This window comes from Hordeum vulgare, chromosome 5H (assembly GCF_904849725.1).
Source record: "Hordeum vulgare subsp. vulgare chromosome 5H, MorexV3_pseudomolecules_assembly, whole genome shotgun sequence".
NCBI lineage: Eukaryota > Viridiplantae > Streptophyta > Magnoliopsida > Poales > Poaceae > Hordeum > Hordeum vulgare.
In genome coordinates this window covers 409006099-409029884 of record NC_058522.1, presented here as the reverse complement: position 1 = coordinate 409029884, position 23786 = coordinate 409006099, and the positions used below count along the sequence as shown (strand labels likewise).

The 23786-nt window shown below is 48.0% G+C and overlaps 1 protein-coding gene across 1 annotated transcript; it reads right to left on the bottom strand.

Annotated features, from left to right (window-relative positions):
* Positions 1 to 492: 492 nt before the first annotated feature.
* Positions 493 to 2114, bottom strand: LOC123396371. The gene has a single exon (XM_045091326.1). The coding sequence runs from the start codon at positions 1765 to 1767 to the stop codon at positions 706 to 708; it is 1062 nt and encodes a 353-aa protein (XP_044947261.1). The 5' UTR covers positions 1768 to 2114; the 3' UTR covers positions 493 to 705.
* Positions 2115 to 23786: the final 21672 nt, after the last annotated feature.

Genomic DNA, 23786 nt, shown 5'->3' with positions numbered 1-23786 from the left:
TTGCTATGCTATATGCGGATATGCCACGCTTTTCATCTTTAGCCACCCTTCGGTGTGGGATTAATTAACCTGTGGCCGTGCGTTTGGTGTAAACTTTTGGGTTGTAGACCGAGAGACCATCCGTTATCATATGTTGATTATTTGGTGAGATCTTGTGAATTTGTGATGGTGATGTAACCGTAGCAGGTTGCCATGCCGAGGCCGCGGTGTTTTACCCGGCTATATACCTCACTAGTAATTCTGATGATGCAGGACAATCAGGTTCTCAGTCTGCAGCTTCGGACGACCTTTCGTTCCTTCACATTCGGTAATTCTGATTTCTGCTGCATGCTCGTTGGTGGAGAACAGGATTTTCTGTTTCATTTGGTTGCTTGTGATGCGTGCAGTGTGCAGATCACTAGGTGCCTGGATTGGTTAGCATTCCAATGCGCGGGGCCTAGAGCAACAAGCCATGTCCCTTTCATCACCGCGTCACTTGTGTGCGTGCATCAATCGCAGATTCTCTCACGATCGTGTCGACATTGAATCGGGGAGAAACATTCTACGTACGTACAACATTTTCTGTAGCTCCTCCAATTTATACTATTTTGCAAAGCGAATAGTAATAAACATTGGAACCGACGAAGCACAAGAAAGGTATTAGTACGTACGAACATGTAGAGCTCTGTACAACGGCTACCTACCGCGACCAGAGGTCAGGTCAGGTCACCTCTTCCAGCTCCGGCTGCGCGCGAGGGGGTCCACGCCGCCGACGACCCACGTCTCCTTGGCGATGTCGATGGACAGCTTCAAGAAGTCCGGCGCCGTTCTCATGAACACCAGCTCGTCCCTCTTCTCCTCCACGCCCTCCTTCTCCCGCGTGGCCTCCTCGCTGCCCGCTTCTGCTCCTTTCCTCGCCAGGCCCTTCGCCGGCGCCGACCGGCACCGCATTAGGAGCAGCGCGTTCGGCGGCGGCGGCACGGACGGCGCTTTGGAGCAGTCGTCTCCCGCCTCATTGCTCGGCCGCCCGACTTCTTGATCTAGCCCGTCGTCGTCATTGTCGTCTCCGGCGTCTTGCTCGTGGGGTTCGTCGTGGCTCCTTTCCAACACCATGAGCCACTTGGAGAAGACGCTCGCGGCGGCGCTGCCTGTGCCTCCGACGGCGGAGGATTCGCGTTCGTGCTCCCCCGCATCGTCGTCGTCGTCGTCGTCCGCCAACGAGTCCACCGCGGCGGGGAGCGACGACCCGAAGCACCTCACCTTGTGCCGAAGGCTCCAGAGCGCGCCGCCGAGGAAGGGCAGCGCGTCCCTCCTGATCCCGACGGCCTCTAGCCAGCTCGCCTTCTTCCTCCGCCCCTGAAGCCGCTCGATCTCCTCCGCGACGGTGACCCACCTCCCCGCAGCAGTGCCGCCGTCGACGCCCTTACCGTTCTTCTCCACCACCGGCCTAGGCTTCTTTGGCCGGGCGACCTTGATCTGCCCGGCGCAAGTCACCTTGGGCGACTGCGGCTCGTCGTCCTCGACGGCCTGCTTCGCCTTAGACTTAGAGCCGCGGAACAGCGGGCTACCAGCGCTACCGCGCCCTCCTCCCCCGTGCCGCGTGGAGGGCGCGGCCGGGAGCTGCAGCTGTCTCCGGCGCGCGGCCACCGCCTTGTCCAGGGTCGCCCTGGACGGGCTGCACATCGACTTGGGCATCAGCGCCAGGTGCTGCCGCCCGGGGAAGCAGACGAGCAGGTCGGTCGGCGCCGTCGCCGCTGCTCCCCCGCGCGCCGCCTTGATCCTCTTCATTGCTCCCGCACGCAGCACAGCAGCGGGCGGCCGGCCGGTAGCTTTAGGGGAAGGGGAGGAGGAGGAGGGAGAAGAGGCGCTTTAAAAGAAAAGAAAGCGCGCGGATGGATGGATGGATGGGAAGGCAGCTTTCAGGGCTCGGCTTTGCCTTTGTTGGCACTTGGCACCACTGCAGATTTGTTTGTTTAGCCACTCTGTCTCATTTCTCTCTCTCTCTTTTTCATTGATGTCTCGTTTTCAATCTCCTCCTTTCCAGTCTCTGATGCTGATGCGTCTCTGTTGTTTCTGCATTTCTGCTGCTTAATCTAGTACGTACGTAGGACTGATTGACTGGCCAGGGGCAGTGCAGCAGCCCGACACGGAATATTGCTGCCATGCAGCTTCTGTCTTGGTTTCATGAGAATTCCACTTGTGTTCTTGCCCTGCCCGTGTCACCTAAACGTTTGCAAAATATTCAGGGGAAATGCTATCTGGCGAACTTTCGTCAGGAGCCGGATCCTGACGAACACCCCGAGATCTTACCCCACACCCTCGAGGGCAATTAAACAAATTGTCATGACGAACCAACCTCTAATTGAATGGTTAGAGAAACAATGATACTTTTAGCTTACTAGGGTTTAAAGTTCTGGTGCTTGCATTATTTTTGGATTTATTTTATAATTTTGGTGATGTGTATTCAGTGAGAGGAAAGATTTTCGTCGACGATGAGACACCTATGATGACTTCATAAATCTTAAAATGATATGTCGATTCAGTCTTTTTTTTTGCTTGGTAATATGTGCCTCATTCATATCATAAAAATCAAACTACAAGTCATATAAAAATCGACATGGCAAAACTGAAAAGATAGAAAAACATCTCTGAGTCTGACATCAACATCCGTCACCTGCCTCCGCCACCACCACAGGAGCCATCGAATAACCTTCTCACCCGAGCTCGACGCGGCTCCACGCTGATATGCAACTTTACGGACCTTCAAGGTGGCTCATCAAAAGTGAAGCCCTTGCCGTTGAATGAATTAGACTAGGGCAACACCCCGGACACGCCATCAAACTCCAGATCTGACACCCCATCACGACTAAGACGCCGAAGTAGGAAACCATACCTGCCATCCACGGACCACAAACCCAACACACGTTCCGTCTTCCAGGTGTCGTTGATGCAGACCACAATCTACATCCGCTCCTGGACTACCTCCCAAGCTCCGCGCCGACGCTGGAGCAAACACCGTCGCAACGGCGGAGCCCGAGGACACAGGTCCACCACGATGATGCCGCCGTCGTCACTCATCCTTGCTTGAACAGACTGGTTTCTAAATCCATTCCCAACCATAGGGCCGATGGCCTCATCAGGGAAGGATCCGAATAATCATTATTCAGCGTAGTCATCGCCGCTGTCGAAGCCAAGACGATGAACAATCTAAAAACCTAGACCACAAAAACTTAAAACGATCCACACACGTGGATCCGGCGACCATCCTCACCACCGGCGATCGGGGTAGTCGGCGGAGGAAAGTCGTCGTAGGACAGTCCTGGAAGATTGTCCTCTCCTGGCGGTGGCTATGGTTCCAGCCGCGAGTGGAGAGAGGAAAACACTTTTGTCGATTCAGTCTCTCAGAGATACTTATAAAAATAGGAAATGTGTGTATATTCATAAAGATGAGCGTATGCACGTATGTATGTGTGTGTGTGTATATATATATATATATATATTTATATATATATATATATATATGAACGTTTACATTTATACTATGTTAAAAAAAGCCAATCCAGCGTCACCCCGTACACACAGAACTGCCATGGGGCTGTTCGTAAATGCTTTGCCCCCAGCGAACGTTTGCTAGGGATTGGCGTCCAAATTCGATGGCCGTTGACACTCGAGGTTATCCTTAAAAATAGCCCGATGAGCTGCATCATGAAATGTTTTATCGTGCCCCTTATCGTGCCCCTTATCTTGTCTTAAATAAGTGGACATGTTGTACTTGTACCACTACAGCTCGCAGTATGGTTTAGTTTCCGTGCGCTACCTAATCGACTAACCTAACACCGACATGTTTATGAAACGAATTGTGTTTTCGCCGCACGGTCTACTAGTATTAGTATGCAAGGAGTATATCACAGTTCTACAGAGAAAGGAGGATGTCTAAGATCTAGTAGCAGCATTTTTCCCTTCTTTTGACCTAATCCCCATGCATCTCTCTGCCATGATGCAAATCGCATCTAGTTGTGCAGGCTGAATCACCAATGTTTAAGGAGTAGCATCAGGACTCAGGATCTCGATGAGCTGGAAACTTGGTGTGCTCCTATTTAAATAAGTTATCGTGGTGGATTGCAGCTAAGCATGGTTAGACGTTGAGTAAAAGAAGCATATGTACTGGCTGTCAAGCTTTTGCATGCATGCCCCGTTTTAACATCAACTGATCTGTCAAACTGAAACCTTACCAATCAACTTGCCCCATGCAGTCGTAACTGAGCTAGTTTCTTCCGATCAAATCTCAGGGTCACGAGCTTAATTAGTGTTACCTTATCAATCAACTTTGTCTGTTTTGCAGGAATCCAATCAACCTTTCCTTGAAATCAGCGGCATCAATAGTATAGTGGTACTACTACTACTCGCAGGGATCATGAAAAAGATTAGCATGCAATCTAAATATAATATGGCAAACGTGCAAACGGCTGCGAGGCTTGCTGATGGCTGATGCAACTACTGTCCAGTCCATGATCAGTGGTTACTGGTTAGGTAAACCTTTTTGTTGCCACTGCACAATTGTTAAGACCAAGTGGAGTACTGCTACCTGCAGTTGTATGGTGCAGCGTAAAGGTACCCTTAACTTAATGTAGGTACCAGTTGGCTCATGGAGAATCGGTCGGACTCAATTAACTCGACCGCCTCGACTAAACAAGCGCGCACCTGCTTGACAATGCTACTGCAAGTCTACTCCTCAACTACTGCATCAATACTCAGCCTCTCCATGGAGCATGCATCAAGTCACATTATTGATTATCAAACAAATATCTGACAATAGCATACAACAAACAACTCGAAGCCATCATCCATGCCTACAAGCTCGACAATGAGAAATGCCCTCACGCCCCATCATTTAAAACAAGGTTCAGCGTCGATTTGTCCGCATGATGGACCAAGAGCAAACACCCAGTGCGGCACAACCAAATCGTACACCAAGTCCACACACTTCAAAAGTCGCTGTCACCATTGAACCGCTAACCCATCTTAAAGAAAGAGATCCACATCATCTTGCAGGCCGATCAGCTATCTACACCACCACGGTGCAAAACAACACCCCACCCTGCAGTCATCCATCCATTATCTAATCCGGGAGACCGAGATCCAGGGTTTTCCACGGAGCAAACGACGTTCACGACAAGTCTACATAGTGATCCAACGTCGCTATGCCTTTCACATCTCTCCGACAGATATGAGCTCCAAAACAATGGCTTCCAGAAGGTAGACGACACCGTATGCCGTCATTGTTCGGCCCATCAAGCGAAAACTGATGTTCCCTCGGAGCTTGATGAAACCGTCACTGTGACGATGCCCTCCAAGGAGGTTAGTCATCCATAAATGTCGCCGCACCATCTGCTCTGGCAGGTTCGAGCATAGGATTTCTCCTGTGCGGTAGTCTCTCAAACCAGGTGAGCAGGAGGCAAAAGCGCTCGTCGGAGACGCCCACCAACGTAGAAGGAACGACCATGCAAGTGAAACAAATCCGGGCACATGACGTGAACTCGTCCAACCCGACTCGACTAGACGAGCTGCCGCCGACAGGGAGAGGATCAGCGATCATCGTGTGACACCCTGATTTTTGCCCTTTTTCTTTTATTTGATTTTTATTGAATATTTGATTTGAAAATGAGTTTTTGAATCATCTCGTGAGAATTTGCACTTGGGCATTCTTTTGATTTTCACCCAAGTGACTCCTAATTCTATCAAACCATCTTGAGACATCATCTCTCCCGTGATATTGCAATTTAAATATTTTTCTTTTATGCATAATATTCATTTTCCCCTGAAAATGAGTATTTCTCTTTTATGCTCCAAAGCAACCCTCATTTTTCTTGCCCAGAAAAATCTGAATAAATTCCGTGGTATTCTTTAGGTCATGCCTCACCGTTTTACGCAAAAGTATCTCATGGTCATGTGAAGAATTTTGGCTCAATAAAACATTTTCTTTTGTGGACAACAACGTCACTTTGTGAAGGAAGTGCACTCTTCCCTGCTCCATTTGACCTGAAATTGTTCTAGCATGGCTACCTTCCAACCCAAACCTTGGCCTTCAAGTTTCAGCTCTTAACTCCTTCTATTTTTTTTTTTCAATTAGGTGCTATAGTTTTTATCAAGAAATTGACAACTCTCTCGTTTCTTGTCCAAGCAGTGGGATGAACCAAGACCACGAATGGGAATGCCCTTGAAGGTACTTGAGCCTAGACATGGTCTGGCAGCCTCGACGCGTGATGGGGTTATAGCCCTAGGGTAGGGTCATAGGTGTGACCTATAAGTCCTATCCAAGGACACCTCATTATTAGCTTAAAGGTCACAAGATACCTACCAACTGGATTAAGACAACCTCTTGTCCACTCGGTAGAAAGTCACTCGGAAAATCATCTTGTATTCGACGACTGGATTCCACCCGGTGAAGACCAGAAGCCAGTCGACACAGAAGGCCAGAAGCCACCTCATCGAGGCTAACGATCATACGTTAGACTATTGTAGTTATTGTCATTTATGGCGTACTTTACCTGTAACGTATGCATTCAATCCCACTTATTGCACCCTTGAAGGCTGGACACTTATGAGGGGCATCGCACTCTATATAAGCCACCCATCCCCTCTGGCACAAGGGTTCACATTCTGTAACACCTGTATTCCACTCGACACAAAAGCTCCAGAGCACTGAGACGTAGGGCTGTTACCTCCACCGCAGAGGGGCCTGAACTCATACAACCTTGCTGTAGCTAGGACTCTGCCCTCTATTTCCGTACCCTACTCATCTACTGTCAGGCTTATACCCACAACAGTTGGCGCCCACCGTGGGGCAGGCGTCTAGGCGACTTCCGGCAAGTTTGCGTTTTTTCTTCTTCACCATGTCTTCCGGCGGCGATTTGTGCTTAGGTCACGAGATCGTTTTCGGCACACTCGTTTTCGTTGCCGATGATTCGGCATGGCTTTGGGAGGCGTCTCTCGACGTCGAGGCGCTTCCAGTTCGCGGAGCTACGTTCTTCCGCGCTAGTTCCTCCGGAGTTCTTCTTCGCCAATCGCCGACTCCGCCGTCGACTGTGCTCCCCATCGCGCGTCGCAACAAGCGATCCGGTCGCTAGTGGCTCCAGCGCTGGGTGCGTCATGCACTCGCGCGTCAAGCGTCTTCGCCGCAGGTGGCGGCCATCGAACTAGCTACACCTCTGTGTGTTGCCTCCCACTCGGTGTCAGATCCATCTGGCTCTTCTTCCGAGTGCGAGAGCTGCAACCATGTGGAGAGATCTTCATGGCCGGCTCACACGAGAGCCCGCCAAGGACCAATCGGGACAAGCGAGAAACCGGAGAGACTTCGGGTGCGCGTCATCATCCGCGCCCTCCAGCGTCTGGTCGGCGTTCTCATCATGACAACATCGAGGTATTCCGCACACCCGTCCTCAACTTGGCTGCGGCCGCAAGGATTGCAGAATCCATCCAGCCATCAAATTCAGAAGCGGGCACAGGTGTGCAGCAGATCCGTGCCCTGTTACAGGCGACGCAACAGTAGAATTCCGCTGTTTCCCAGTCTTACAACACACAACACAACAATTCCGTCCGAGCAGACACAGTTCGGCCGGTTTACAGCCCAAGTTCTCCCCAACATCGCAGAGGAGGATATCACCGAGTAGATCGATACAGAGACCGGGGGCGGAATCCGCTTCCCCCACGGTTCAATCGCGAGGATCGCCATCGCTCACGCTCTCCTCCGCAGAGTGGTTCGTACGCGCCCTGGCGTAATGACGAAAGGCGATCAGTGGGTGATGAACGCGACCAAAGGCGTGATGTAAGGGACTATCTTGTTGGGGAACGTTGCATGGGAAGCAAAAAATTTCCTACGCACACGAAGACCTATCATGGTGATGTCCATCTACGAGAGGAGATTAGATCTACGTACCCTTGTAGATCGCTAAGCAGGAAGCGTTAAGAAATGCGGTTGATGTAGTGGTACAATTTCATGATTCAAATCACCGTCGTCCCATGATCCGTTCCGATCTAGCGCCGAACGGACGACACCTCCGCGTTCAGCACACGTATAGCTCGATGACGATCTCGGCCTTCTTGATCCAGCAAGAGAGACGGAGAAGTAGATGAGTTCTCCGGCACCGTGACGGTGCTCCGGTGGTGGTGATGATCTACTCCTGCAGGGCTCCGCCCGAGCTCTGCAGAAATCCGATCTAGAGGTAAAACTACATGGTATAGGTTTGATTTGCACGTGGCAAAGTTGTGCCTCAAAAGCCCTAAACCACCAGTATATATAGGAGGAGGGGAGGGGCTAGCCTTGGGGCTCAAGGAGCCCCAAGGTGCGCCGACCGAAGGGAGGAGGTGGACTCCCACCCCAATTCGGTTTGTGGGAAGGAGTCCACTCCTTCCTTCCCACCTCCCTCTTTCCTTCTTTTTTTTCTTTCCTTTGGTGTTTTTCCACTTGTGGCGCCATGGCTCTATTGGGCTGGCCTCACCAGCCCACTAAGGGCTGGTGTGCCACCCTAGGGTCACTGGGCTCACTCCCGGGTGGGTGGGCCCCTCCCGGTGAATACCCAGAACCCATTCGTCACTTCCTGTACACTGTCGGTAATGCCCAAAACTTTCAGGTGACCAAATAAAACCATCCTATATATCAATCTTCGTCTCCGGACCATTCCGGAAATCCTTGTGACGTCCGTGATCACATCTGGGACTCCGAACAACATTCGATAACCACACATATAACTCAACTATACTAAAACATCATCAAACCTTAAGTGTGCAGACCCTGCGGGTTCGAGAACTATGCAGACATGACCCGAGACACTCCTCGGTCAATATCCAAGAGCGGGACCTGGATGCCCATATTGGATCCTACATATTCTCCGAAGATCTTATCGGTTGAACCTCAGTGCCAAGGATTCATATAATCCCGTATGTCATTCGCTTTGTCCTTCGGTATGTCACTTGCCCGAGATTTGATCATCGGTATCCGCATACCTATTTCAATCTCGTTACCGGCAAGTCTCTTTACTCGTTTCGTAATACAAGATCTCGTGACTTACACTTAGTCACATTGCTTGCAAGGCTTGTTTGTGATGTTGTATTACCGAGTGGGCCCCAAGATACCTCTCCGTCACACGGAGTGACAAATCCCAGTCTTGATCCATACTAACTCAACGGACACCTTTGGAGATACCTATAGAGCACCTTTATAGTCACCCAGTTACGTTGCGACGTTTGATACACACAAGGTATTCCTCCGGTGTCAGTGAGTTATATGATCTCATGGTCATAGGAATAAAATACTTGACACACAGAAAACAATAGCAATAAAATGACACGATCACATGCTACGTCCATAGTTTGGGTCTAGTCCATCACATGATTCTCCTAATGATGTGATCTAGTTATCAAGTGACAACACTTGCATATAGTGAGAAAACCTTGACTATCCTTTATTAACTGGCTAGCCAACTAGAGGCTTGCTAGGGACATTGTTTTGTCTATGTATCCACACATATATCTATGTTTTCATTCAATACAATTATAGCATGGATAATAAACGATTATCTTGAAACATGAAATATAATAATAACTATTTTATCATTGGCTCTAGGGCATATTTCCAACAGTCTCCCAGTTGCACTAGAGTCAATAATCTAGTCCTCACATCGCCATGCGATTTACATTGTAATAAATCTAACACCCATATAGTTCTGGTGTTGATCATGTTTTGCCCGTGGAAGAGGTTTAGTCAGTGGATCTGCTACATTCAGATCCGTGTGCACTTTGCAAATATTTACGCCTCTCCTTCGACGTAGTCGCGGATGAGGTTGAAGCGTCGTTTGATGTGTGAAAGGATCGATATGGTTGACTAGAGGGAGGGGGGGGTGAGTAGGCAACGACCACTTTTTAATTAATCTTAACAAGTTAGGGTAAACAACATACGGGTTCACAAATATAACAACAATGGGGTGAACCGTAATGAAGCTAACAACGAGAGCTACTAAGACAAGTAAGAGATAGACAACAACATAAGCATTCACAAAGTAAAGGTTAGAGATAACCACAAGTGGAACCAATGAAGACGAGGATGTGTTACCGAAGTTCCTTTCCTTTGACAGGAAGTATGTCTCCGTTGGAGCGGTGTGGAGGCACAATGCTCCCCAATAAGCCACTAATGCCACCGTATTCTCCTCACGCCCTCGCACGATGCAAGGTACCGTGATTCCACTATAGGTGCCCTTGAAGGCGACGACCGAACCTTTACAAACGAGGTTGGGGCAAACTACACACAAAGCTTGGAGGCTCCCAACAAGACCACGAAGCTTCACCACAATTGAATGTGGCTTTGAGGTGACCTCAACCGTCTAGGATGCTCAAACACCCCAGAGTAACAAGATCCGCAAGGGATTGGTGGGGGAATCAACTTTTCTCTTGGTGGAAGTGTAGATCTAGGCCTTCTCAACCAATCCCTAAAGAATCAACAAGTTTGATTGGCTAGGGAGAGAGATCGGGCACTTTTGAGCTTAGGGAGCAACAATGGAGCTTGGGAGGGTAAGAGATAAGGTTCCACAGCTAGAAGAACCCCTTATATAGTGGGGGGGGGGGAATCCAACCGTTTTCCCACTCACAGCCTGTGCCTAGCGGTACTACCGCTGGCCGCAGTGGTACTACAGCTGGCACTCCAGCGGTACTACCGCTGGGCCCATGGTAGTGCATAAGCACTACCGGGCCAACCACCGCCAAGAAAGTCTTCGCAAAAAGGTCCGTCCAAGTACAACCGCTAGGAAGGCGGTACTAAGCTCCTGGAGCAGCACTACCATTGACCAGGGGCGGTACTACCGCCAGCTAGCGGTACTACCGCTAGCTGTAGCGGTACTACCGCTAGCACTCCACCGGTACTACCGCTAGGGCTAGCGGTACTACCGCTAGGCCCGGCGGTACTACCGCTGAGGGACCATTTGCAAAGAAGAGAGAAACACAAAGGCGGGAGCCACTCCAAAGTTGCCGGCAAGGGGGAAAGGAGGTGAAGTGTGCGCGTGCAAGATTGATTCCACCCAAACCTTTCCACTACGGTTCCCCTCTTAATAGTACGGCTTTCCTATGACTCAAATAAAGAGAATCGTAGAGTACACCGTGCTTCTGTTCCATGAAAGAGGGGGCGAGTCGTCTTGTGCCGTTGACGTGTGTTATCTGAAATCTTAACACACACGGTTAGTCCTTTGCGGTACTGTCATCAATCACCAAAATTACTTAGGCATAAACTATGCCCTAACAATCTCCCCCTTTTTGGTGGATTGATGACAATACCGGATTTGCACAGTGAATAAAATGTGAACAAAAAGATAGAGATATATGAAAATAAGGAGCATATGACTCACATCATATGATGGAAATAAATCTCACACTAGTTCATGTCTCACGTCACACAAAGCAAAGATAGCAAAATAGAAGCAAACCAAGTTCGAAGCAAACACGAAAGATAAGCAAAGCTAAGCAAAGTTCAACTCTCAAATCAAATCCAGCTACTAGACTCTCCCCCCCTTTGGCACAAGACACCAAAAAGGGGTATACCTAACGACACAGGTGGTCACTCCTCATCCTCATCATCCCCAGACTCGTCCGTAGCATCCGGATCGTCCTGCTCCTCTTCATTGTCCTCCTCCTCCTCTGCATCAGACCATTGGTAACCTTGAGCCCGCATCCAAGCAGACTCTGGAGTGATGTCATCCTATGATCCGCTGGAGATGTCAACATCAAGTGTCCTCAGGACACGCTTGTGCCTCTGACGGTTCTCCTTCTGGGCCACGTGCGTCTGATACTGTCCCTTAGCCTGCATACAGAAGAGAGTCTTCATCTTATCCTGCAGTTTCACGGCCCAAGATGGCATGGCAGAAGAGCGGGACTGAGAAGCGGTTCCACTGTCAGCAGCAGTCTCTGTGTCAGTCTCCATGTGCTGAGATGAAGTTGATGGGTTGGCCCATTTGTCCTTGATGCGGAGCTTGATAGGATCGTGCACAAAGTAATCAGCCTGAAGGTGGAACTCCTCAAGCGGATAGGTGTCTTGCCACTTCTGACGAATATAGGCAAACAAGTAGGGCCCGTAGATGGGAACCTTGCGCATCATGATGCAGTTCCAGAGCTCAGTGAACATCACATCAGAAATATCAAGAGGGGCAGACTCCTTAGTCATAGCCTCCTCACAAAGCAGAAGCATCTCAGCCAGAGATCCGTGTACCTCGTCGAAGTTGCCAATGCGAGGAAAGAGGGTGTTGCGGAAGATCCGATGCATGATATCCAGATGCCTGGGGAGCACACCTTTCTTCACATAGAGTTGCTGCAACCTGTCCTTGGCGGGGGCCCTATCAGTGGGAGCTGCAGCATGAGGACGCGACCCAAGTGGAGTGTCAGCTCCCTGAAAATCAATCTTGAGAAATGCCATGAATTCACGCCAGGAACCTATCATCTTCTGAGTCCCAGTCACGCGAGGAACTCGTCATCAGGCGAGAAGTGAACCGTGACATAGAACTGGGCAACAACATCTAGATCAAAGTCTTTCTTGAAGGAGATGATCTCCTTAATGCCCAGCTTGTCAATCAGAGAGAGAGAGCGTCACCAAAGTAATCCAGGTTCCGCTGAAGGTGAGCCAAGTCAATCCACTGAACTGGAACAAAACTCTTCTTGAAATGCTTGATGATGTCACGATAGATCGTGCAGTGATCCGTTGCCCAAACATGCTCGACATTCCTGATCACAACCCTCTCTTGGAGATAGTGATTTTGGTTGCTGAACCGCAGAAAATCCTTAGGGGGCATAGTGCGAACGTTGACCCCCTTGTCCCTGTGAGCGGCCTTCTTGAAGGACTTCTTTTTGGGTTGCAGACCTGAAGTGGCGGAGCCCTCTGGAGCCTCTGGATTGCGATAATGCTTTGACTGTGTGTCCCGTGGGGGGTTCGAGCGGCGAGCACCACCTGTGACACAAAACACACACCGAAAAAGAGCGACAGAAGGAGTCAAGGCAATGAACAAGAAGAGGCATAAAAGTAAACACACATTGCCAAGAAAATGAAAAAGAAGAAACAGAGTATCCTCCTCGCGGTAGTACCGCTACCCCTGGCGGTAGTACCGCTGGGGTCCTGGCGGTAGTACCGCTACCTCTGGCGGTAGTACCGCTGGGGTTTGATTTTCAGATCTGAATATGAAAAGAACCCATAGAGATGGCTACATGGAATTTACGAGGGCCATGGGCTGTGTATAATCACTAATAACTCCACCACAGCCCTAACCACATGAGGATCACAAGTACCATCTAAATAAGGACATGCCTAGTCAAGAGAATGCAAGTTTTAGATCTAATCCAAAAAAATAGAAGAAGTGCTTGATCTAAAACATGAAAATCCTAGGGCATGGCAATATAAAAGCAAAGATTCATAGGACCTACACCCCCCTCGAATATCTCCTTCATGTCATCCAAGAACAAAGCACAATATCAAAGACATGGATCCAAACCACCAATGCTCCTAACCCTAGAACAAGAAAACATCAACCAAGAGAAGAAAGGGAGGAGCTTTACTAGGGTCCATGGCACTTGGAGGACGAAGGAGAAGTGGAGCAAACCCTCCAACTCAACGGAGAGAAGGGGCTCCACGGATAGAGATCCAAATAGGGGGAGTTCGGGGTTGGGGAGGGAGGAGCCACGAGGAAGAAGAAAGAGGCAGGAAATACGCCCCCCTCCTTTATATAGCCCAAGGGGTACGGGCCAGCGGTAGTACCGCTGTGGTCCTGGCAGTAGTACCGCTGGTTGCAGCGGTAGTACCGCTGGGGTCCTGGTGGTAGTACCGCTTCCCCTGGCAGTAGTACCGCTCCCCCTTGAGACAACCCTAAAAATGACCTAGTTAGGTCGTGGTAGACTAGGGTCCTGGCGGTAGTACCGCTATCCCTAGCGGTAGTACCGCTGGAGTCCTGGCGGTAGTACCGCTACCCCTGGCGGTAGTACCGCTGCAAATATCACAATGGGACCTAGGAGATGAGAAGGACGTGGGCAAATGACAAGTTAGTGAAAATAAGAAGATAGCACCAGCAAGATATACTGACTTGTCATTTTGTATCCTTTCTTCCATATGAGAGAAAGGTGGTGGGGGGGGGGGGCGGTGGCCGAGGCCACCTATGTTTGAGACAAAGGTACGACACCGCGAAGAATTATCCTTGGGTTCATGACCAACGCTCGTCTTTGAAGCACAAGTGCCATTTGGCAATGGCTAAAGTGAAAGACTAGATCGATTTATGCATAATGGGGGGAGGAAGAGTTCATTGAGAGAACAACACTCCCCCTATGTCCATGCCTACATCTAGAACAAGATAGAATGCATAGTAAGGTGCAACGTGCCTAGCTTCAATCCATATTACTTGAATCAATGATATTTAGCTCATGCCTTAACTCCCGGAACCTTGCTTCATCTAGGGGCTTAGTGAAAATATCTGCAAGTTGCTCTTCAGTGTGGATGAAGTGAACCTCAATATCACCTAGCTTGATATGTTCACGAATGAAGTGATGGCGAATATCAATATGCTTGGTTTTGCTATGTTGCAGTGGGTTGAGGGAAATCTTGATAGCACTTTGATTATCACATAGAAGAGGCACTTTGTCACAAGTGACACCGTAACCCTTTAAAGTTTGCCTCATCCATAGCAATTGTGCACAACAACTTGTAGCTGCCACATACTCAGCTTTGGTGGATGATAGAGACACACAATTCTGCTTCTTTGAAGACCAACTTACCAGTGAGCGACCAAGGAATTGGCATCCTCCAGAAGTTGACTTCCTCTCCACACAATCTCCTGCCCAATCTGAGTCAGAATAGCCTACTAGGTTGAAGTTTGCTCCTTTGGGATACCATAGGCCAAAGTTTGGGGTATGAGCCAAATATCGAAAGATTCGCTTAACAGCCATATAATGACTTTCTTTTGGTGCGGATTGAAACCGTGCACATATCCCTACACTCAACATAATATCTGGTCTAGATGCACAAAGGTAAAGGAGAGATACAATCATGGAGCGATATACCTTTTGATCCACTGCTTTACCATTGGGATCATTGTCAAGCTTGCATCTTGTTGGCATGGGGAACTTGACCGGTTTGACATCTTCAAGCTCGAACCGTTTGAGCATGTTTTGAGTGTACTTGGCTTGTTTGATGAAGGTCCCTTCTAGGCCTTGTTTAATCTCGAACCCGAGGAAAAACTTCAACTCTCCCATCATGGACATCTCAAATTTCTCAGTCATTAGTGCAGCAAATTCTTCATTGAAAGAAATGTTAGGAGAGCCAAAGATAATATCATCAACATATAGTTGGCATATGAACAAATCCCCTTTAACCCTCTTAGTAAAAAGAGTGGGATCTATCTTCCCAATTTCAAACCCACGATGTTGTAACAACTCAGTAAAATACTCATACCACGCACGTGGGGCTTGTTTAAGGCCATAGAGTGCCTTATTAAGTTTGTACACATGATTGGGGAGCTTGGGATGTTCGAATCCCGGGGGTTGTTTGACATAGACCAACTCATTTAAAGGACCATTAAGAAAGGCACTTTTCACATCCATTTGTTGTAATTTGAAGTTATGATGAGAAGCAAATGCAAGCAACATGCGAATAGATTCTAGACGAGCAACAGGGGAAAAGGTTTCACCGCAGTCGATACCCTCGACTTGGGAGTAGCCTTGAGCAACCAATCTTGCCTTGTTTCGAATCACAATCCCATTGGCATCTTGCTTGTTCTTGAATATCCATTTGGTCCCGATGACATTATGTTCCTCTGTTGGCCTTGGCACTAAATCGCAGACTTGGTTACGCTCGAAGTTGTTAAGTTCTTCATGCATGGCCATAAGCCAATAATCATCATCGAGCGCTTCCTGTACCTGTTGAGGTTCACAATACGAAACAAACGCGTGATGCTCACAATAATTCCAAATCTGTTGATGGGTGGATACTCCCCTTTTTAAACTGCCAAGTACATTCTTCATAAGATGTGACTTGACTCTGAGCTTGTTCGCAATCTTGTCTGCTCGACGCTCCAAGAGTTCTTCATTGGATAACTGGGGAGCATCGACTTGTTTACTTTGCTTACCCTTGCGTCTTGAGCCTCCCTTGGCACCTGCTGTTGGTGCTGCAGAAGGGAATTGTGAGACAGTATCCTGATCATCTTGACTTTCGACTTGAGCAGGTTCACTTGTTTGTCCTTGTACTTGTGGTTACTCTTGATCTTGATCTTGTGCTTCTACTTGGTCTGGATCTCGTGGTTGCACTTGATCTTGATCATGAGCAGGTTCGGAGCCTTGGGTGAGTGCTTGAATATCATGGGACACATCATCATTGGTGGACAATTTATCTTGACCTCGAGCTTGTTCATTTTGTTGAGAGTCTTCTCTTTGTTCATCGGAAGCGTGTGGGGCTTGTGGGGGTGATGGATCCATTTGAGTAGAGCATTGTCCTTCTCCTTCGGCCACAAGGGGTTCCTCAATGGGGAGTATTTGACCAATCCCCATTCTTCTTATGGCTTGGGGAGGAATTTCATCACCTACATCACAAAGACCACTTTGCTCCACTTGGGAGCCATTATTTTCATCAAACTCCACGTTACACGTCTCCTCAATGAGTCCGGTGGACTTGTTGAGGACACGGTAAGCATGAGAGTTTGTAGCATAACCAACAAAGATGCCCTCATGTGCTCTAGAATCAAATTTCGCTAAACGTGCACCTTTCTTGAGAATGAAACACTTACAACCGAATACCCGGAAGTACTTGAGATTGGGTTTGTTTCCAGTTAGAATCTCATATGGAGTCTTGTTCAAGCCTTTGCGGATATAGAGCCGATTGGACGCATGACATGCTGTGTTGGTGGCCTCTGCCCAAAAGTTATATGGAGATTTGAATTCCGCCATCATTGTTCTTGCAGCGTCTATCAAGGTCCGGTTCTTCCTTTCTGCCACGCCGTTTTGTTGAGGGGTATATGGTGCTGAATATTGATGTTTTATTCCCTCATCACCTAGAAACTCATCCAAGGTGTAGTTCTTGAACTCGGTGCCGTTGTCACTTCTAATCATCAAGATCTTTGCTTCATGTTGACGTTAAGCTTCATTAGCAAAGTTGATGACGGTTTGTTGAGTTTCACTCTTCCTTTTGAAGAAATATACCCAGGTGTATCTTGAGTAGTCGTCAACAATCACCAAGTAGTACTTTCTGCCTCCAAGAGTATCAAATGATGGAGGGCCGAAAAGATCCATATGGAGGAGCTCCAATGGCCTCTTAGTGTAGATGAGAGTCGTTGGACGATGAGCAGTTTCATGAATCTTTCCTTCCATGCAGGCACTGCAAGCACGATCTTTAGCAAAACTCACATTTGTTAGTCCACGAATATGGTCCCCTGTTAGAAGACTTTGCAAAGATCTCATATTGACATGAGCTAATCGGCGATGCCAAAGCTAGCCCACATCAACTTTAGCCATTAAACACGTCGCGGTCTTAGTGGGTCGCTTTGAGAAGTTCACCACATAAAGACCATTTTCGACATATCCAACATAGGCTACTTTAAGAGTCTTGCTCCACAGGAGGACCACAGTATCAAGATTAAAGAAAGTGGAAAAACCCATAATTGCAAGTTGACAAACCGAAAGTAAATTGTAGGCAAGTGACTCAACAAGCATGACCTTCTCAATAGATAACTCTTGAGAGACGACCACCTTACCAAATCCCAATACCTTTGACGAGGATGCATCGGCGAATTGGACATGGGTGGGCATAGATGGAGAAGGATGCACATCCACCACTAAGTCCTTGCTTCCGGTCATATGATTTGTTGCTCCACTATCGAGCAACCATGACACCCCACCGGAAGCAAACTCCTACAATAGATCAAGGCTTGGTTTTAGGTACCCATTTTTTAATGGGTCCTTTCATGTTAGAGACAAGGGTCTTAGGGACCCAGATAGCCCATTCAATGTACTCATAGTAGGAACCAACAAATCTGGCATAAACATGCCCATCACTAGCACGACATAAGACATAAGAAGAATTGAGTTTGTCGGCTGTGTTAGTAGGAATGGTTTTGCCCTTCTTGACGTTTCCATCGCCCACCTTGTTCCTGTTCACCTCCTGAGTCCCCTCACCCTCTTTGACAAAGATGTCCATGAGGGTAGGAGATCGTTTGTTCCTGTTCCTCCTTTTACCTTTTGACTTGGAGGTAAGTCCAAGTCCCTCCTTTCCTACTACACCCTTTTGAGTGCTCAAGAGGTCGTTCAGGCTCTTCTCACCTTGTATGCATGCCACAAGGCCCTTCTCAAGTTTCTCCTTTAACTTGGCATTTTCCTCCACAAGATGTACATGCTCACAACAGGGATTAGTTGCACAAGCATTATCAATTAACACAAAGGGAGGACAAGTAGAGATCTCCTTGGTAAGCTTTGCTTGGAGTTGATCATGAGACTCTTTCAGAGAGAAATGAACACCTTTCAAGACCTTGTGGGCCTTGTCAAGTGTGTCAAACTCCACTTTAGTCTGTCATGGCCAACCCCAAGAGCATACTTCTCAGACTTAAGCATACGAGTAAGAACAGTATCATGATCTAGTTTCTTTTGCATTTTAGCGCAGTCATCGTTATATGACTCCTCAAGAGCCAAACGAAGAGTGCGCTCCTTTTCTAGAGCAATAGATAATTCAACAATTTCATCGGCATAGTCACGACTGTGTCCCTGAAGCTCGGAGATGGTCTCCTCATGAGACTCAATGAGGTCATTGGCCTCACCCAGTTGTTCCAAGAGAGCAAAAAAGTGCTTCTTGGATTCTCCCTTAATAGTGCACAGAAACTTGTCAAGGTCATGCTCATTAAGTTCCCCAACATCACTATCATCAACACAATTTAACAATGAAGGAGCAGTAGCGATCTTGGTCTTAATGATGGGGGTTACCTGATTGATACCTTTTGCCATGAGGCACTTGGTGATGTGGTTCTCGTTGGGGGCGTTGAAGAGAGACACCTTCTGGGGAGAGGTAGTGGCAATAGAAACAGTTGCCGTTGCCACTGTATCATCATCATCATCATCGGAAGGGTACTCTTCAAGGGTCACCATCCCTTTCGGGTGGGGTTTCTTCACAAAGTTGTTCTTGACAGGAAATGATTTGGTTTTGTCTTTGCGAATGACCTTGCCCCCGTTGTCTTCCCTTTTCTCATAGGGACATTCGGCCACGAAGTGGCTCACGTTACCACAGTTATAACATGTCCTCACTCGTTGCTTGGGTTTGAACCCACTCGAGTTGTTCTTGGTGAAGGTGGGTCTTGAGTTCCTCTTGTTGCCCTAGAATTGCCTTGACACAAGAGCCATGTGCTCATGATAGGCATACTTTGTGTCTTCAGGGCAGCTCTCCTCTTCCTCATCCTTTTCTTCTTCTTCAAACATTGCTTTTGCTTTTAACGCAAGGTTGGGTGAAGTTGTCTTTGAGCGAACACGAGCAAGTGCATTGTCAGCTGTTTCGTTCATGATTGACATTGCAATAAATTCATCCAACACCTCACTGGAAGACAAGGAGTGGAAGTCTGGTCGCTAACGAATGAGAGATGACATGGCTTTGTTGAAAGGCATGATGGCTTTGAGAAACTTGCGCTTGACCCATGTATCATCCACATCCTTGCTCCCATGATCCTTGAGTGCCACAGCAATAGCATTCACCATCCGATAGAGATCACAAGGGTCCTCGTCTTCCTTCATCACAAACTCATCGGCCTTATCAAGTATCACTTCATAGTTAGATCGTTGAATGCTTGAGCTTCCCTTGTACAACACCATAATATGCCCCCAACAATCCTTGGCCAAAGTAAAGGGACGCAAGTGAGGAAGATCTTCATGTGGCACTGCGGACTGGAGAATTGGTGCCCTTGAAGGCGACGACCGAACCTTTACAAACGAGGTTGGGGCAAACTCCACACAAATCTTGGAGGCTCCCAACAAGACCACGAAGCTTCACCACAATGGAATGTGGCCTCGAGTTGACCTCAACTGTAATGCCCCAAGTGTAAAACCTACCCTATTTGGACCTACTTCATGTGGGACCACCTTGTCTTTGATATGAGAGTGTCCTATGCTTGGATGATTTCATGTGTGTTCCTTCTATTTCCTTCTCATGCATGCATGCATAGCATATCATTGCATGCCCTTACCTTGAGTTGTTGCACTATGATTTCTTGTGGTGTTAGTAATAAATGTAGGTGGTGATCTTGTGGTTAGCTACCTTGTGATTTCATGTGTGATGTCATGTGATGATGGTGTGTGGAGTGTAGGAGTGGTTGCTTGGGATTTTCAAAGCTCATTGCAATTTCAAACCCTTTTCCTCTCCTATTATCTCAAGTTCAAAATTCCATCTTCACAAGAGCTGTTTTAAAATGTCTTGTATTTAGAGGTTATTGTGGGGATGATGATGTAATGATGTGGAGTTTTATTTTGGGTCTTGAGGGTGTATATAAATCACAAAACAATATAATTAATTGCTGTTTTGTATTTATTTAAATGCCCCATAAAATTCCTTTTGCATTTTATTTTAAAAGCTTAGGTATTTTTATGCCCAGGGACATTTTTGTTTTGATTTTATTATCAGCAGTACTCCTGAGGGTTTCTTTTCTTTCTATGTTTTTTTACCTAATTAGAAATAATCTCCAGGGTGGTTTTCTTTTTTTCCTTCTCTGGTGGGCTCCCTCCCACCCAGAGAGGCCCAGTTTGTCCTCCTAGGCCCATACCCCTTCGAGCAGCAGTAGCAACCCATGAGACGTCGTCTTCCTCCTGGCGACGTCACCTCTGTACGAACGCACCTCCACCTCCCGATCGCCTCCCCTTGATCCTGTGGCTCCAGCGTCTTCCCCGAGGTGATATAAGGTGGACGGAACCCTCCTCCTCCCCTATGGTTCCCTCTCCTTCTCCCCAGCGCCGCCACCTCCCTCCTTTCTCCTCTTTCTTCTCTGGTAAGTCTCATGTAGACAGTAGCAGAGAGAAGCAGAGGAGCTCCGCCGCGTCTACGCCGTCCTCCCGTCGTCTCCGGCACCGGTGGCCATGTCCACGGGCTCGGGGAGACTCCCGCGACCCATTCCCACCAGTGTTGAGGACGAGGGGCGACCACAACGACGGCCAGGAGCGCGCCATCGCCTCGGCCCCGGAGTTCCCGTCGTCTTCCTCTACTTCGTCGGCAGCAGCGAACCACCGGCGTCTTCCTCCCCTGCGGCTACTCCTTCGAGCAGGTGGTTTCCTTCTTCCCTTCCCGAGGTGAGGCATCTCTCCTCCCTCCTTCCTCCTCGCTAGGATCGGCCGGTATATCACCGGAGCCTCTCTGTTATGTAGGTAGTTCGGTCAGGACGTGGTGGTGTTCGGTTTTGCATGCGCACGTTCGCAGGGGTGCAAGAGAGGGGCTTCCTCCCCCTCGAAGCCTGAGGTTTTTCCTCCTTTGTAGCGTGGTAGTAGTTGCTCAGCAGAGAACGCCGGTGTTCTTCCCTGTCGCTGTGCTCCTCTGTCGAAGCAGCAACAACTTCGATATGTTTGTGTGTTTGTCGGTTCCCTGTAGGTGCGGGTTGCAGGAGAGTAGAGGTAGCAGGGGCTCCCTCCCCCCTCGTAGCGCCGTCCCAATCGGTAGGTCACCCTCGGATGGCAACGTCGGCAGCATCGGTTCGCTCCGGCATCTCTCTGTCGCTGGCGCCTGTCAACTACCGTGGTCGCGGCTGTCTGCAGCAGTAGTTACCTTGATCGCGACCCTCCTCTGTCAGTAGCCTATCTGTAGCGCAGTGGTTGGAACCTTGGGCTTGCTATCAGCAGGTCGTGGGTTCGATCCCAGGGAGAAATCCTCCCTTTTTTTGTTTTCGTCGGCACAGTTGAAGCAGCAACAGGGCACCTTAACCTGGTTGGGCTCCCCTCTCTGTCGAGCAAACTAGTGCAGCGCAGTGGTAGTGTAGGTGATTTTGCGCCAGAGGCACAAGGGTTCGATCCCTGGTGTGCCCCCTTTTTTTCCCCTTTTAACTCTTGTTTTATTTATTTTTCTGCTGATATGCTCTTTTGGTCTGTTTCTTGTTTTGTGCCTTAAACATGAGATGGCAGATGGCATAATATTACTTTGTTCCTCTGCTGCTATAGTAGACTAGATGCATGTGTATGTGTATGCTCTTGTGAGAGGTGTTATGAGTGTGTGTATGTGGTCTTGCTAGTTGATGATGTTGGTGTGTTTGCAAATAGGCATTTGTGCATAGAGATTGTAAGTGGAGTGATGGTGTAGGATGGAGATGTGTTGGTAGTGAGTGCACACCACATGTGGTACTTACTAAAAATGTTTGAGAGGTGATGCTTCCAAAGTTACTTGCTTAGTAGTTTTCCCCCTCATGTTGTTCTTGGTTTTAAGAGTTGATGTTGTTGTGAATGATGGGGAGTATGTGTGTGTGTGTGGAACTTCCCCACCTTTGCAAAACTATGCACCTTCACATGTCTATATGTGAGAGGGCATGGTGTTTGTGTGTGGGGATAGTTTGGTAGATGTGTTGGTGTTGTTGATGTGCATGACACAAACATGGGGTTCAAACCCCCATGTCACTTTGTCATTGTGCACATGAACCCAACCTTTGTAGTTGTTGTCCTAGTAGGGTACTTTATGGAGTTGCATATTCAGTTTTGTTGCAAGTTTGATCTTTGATTTCATGGAATAGGTGGAGCCCAAGGGCATGAGTTTTTGTGCGATAGTAGTAGGGGTTTTGCTCTACACCATAGTGGTGTCAATTACCTCTTGGTGTTATGTGTGTGCAAACTATGCCTAGACAAAGTGGGCATGTGGCTGAAAAATTCCAGATTAGTGAAATCTGAAATTTCACTAAGTCTGGGATTCTGGAAACATTTTCTTCCCCTATAGATGAGGATGTGCTGGTCATTCTGTTGAGAACTAGCCTTAGTTCAGTGCTAGGATTTTGAAACTGGTATGTTTGTGTAGCTCCCTGTCATATTAAAAATCATTTGGAGTCCAGTAGGTTGTGTTTTGGTTGCTGTCAAAAAGCTTCAGAACAGAGACAGAAACTCACGCGCAGGAATTTTCACTAAGTCCGTGAGATCTGATGGTTTTGGGAAAGTTTGTGGCCTTGTATCTTCTAGAGTTTAATTCCTTTTTCTATGATTCTTGCTGGTGCTTGTAGTGATCTTGTTTGGCAACAGCCACATACATTATTTGTCATGTTTGGAGGCCTGTAGCTATGTTGCATGTAGCTCCCAAATAGCTAAGATGCAGATTATGGCATATTATGTAGTTTTGTCATTTTGATCTAAGTGTGTGCTTAATTGATGTTGTGGTGTTCTACCTTGCTCCAATTCATTCATGTTGGGTTGTTACATGTCTTGGCAACCTGGGAATACCAGATTTGTGCCAATTGTGAGTGTGGTGTTGAATCTTCCACGTAGAGCTTCATATCTTGTTCCGTTGATTCCCGTTGATCCGTAGCTCCGTTTGCAATGTTCCTTATATGGTTTTGCATCGTATTCATGAGCCGCATCTGTTCATGCCATCCTCATGCATGTCAAAATATCTTAGTGTACAGTCCTGTCCATAAACTAGCAGTAGTTTATTTTGCTTGTGCTAGTGATAGAAATAGTGGTGCATGCTCAAATTTCATCTCTTGCATCATGTGATTGTTGCATCTTGTGGTGCTGCTGTTCATTGGCTGTTATTCTTATGTTGAGTAGCACCGGGATCGGAGAACGAATACGTGGAGTCAGGAGAGTACGTGCAGGACGAA

What these genes read in the sequence shown, in the direction of transcription:
- LOC123396371 (XM_045091326.1), bottom strand. Translation starts at nt 1,767, where the DNA reads ATGAAGAGGATCAAGGCGGCGCGCGGGGGAGCAGCGGCGACGGCGCCG.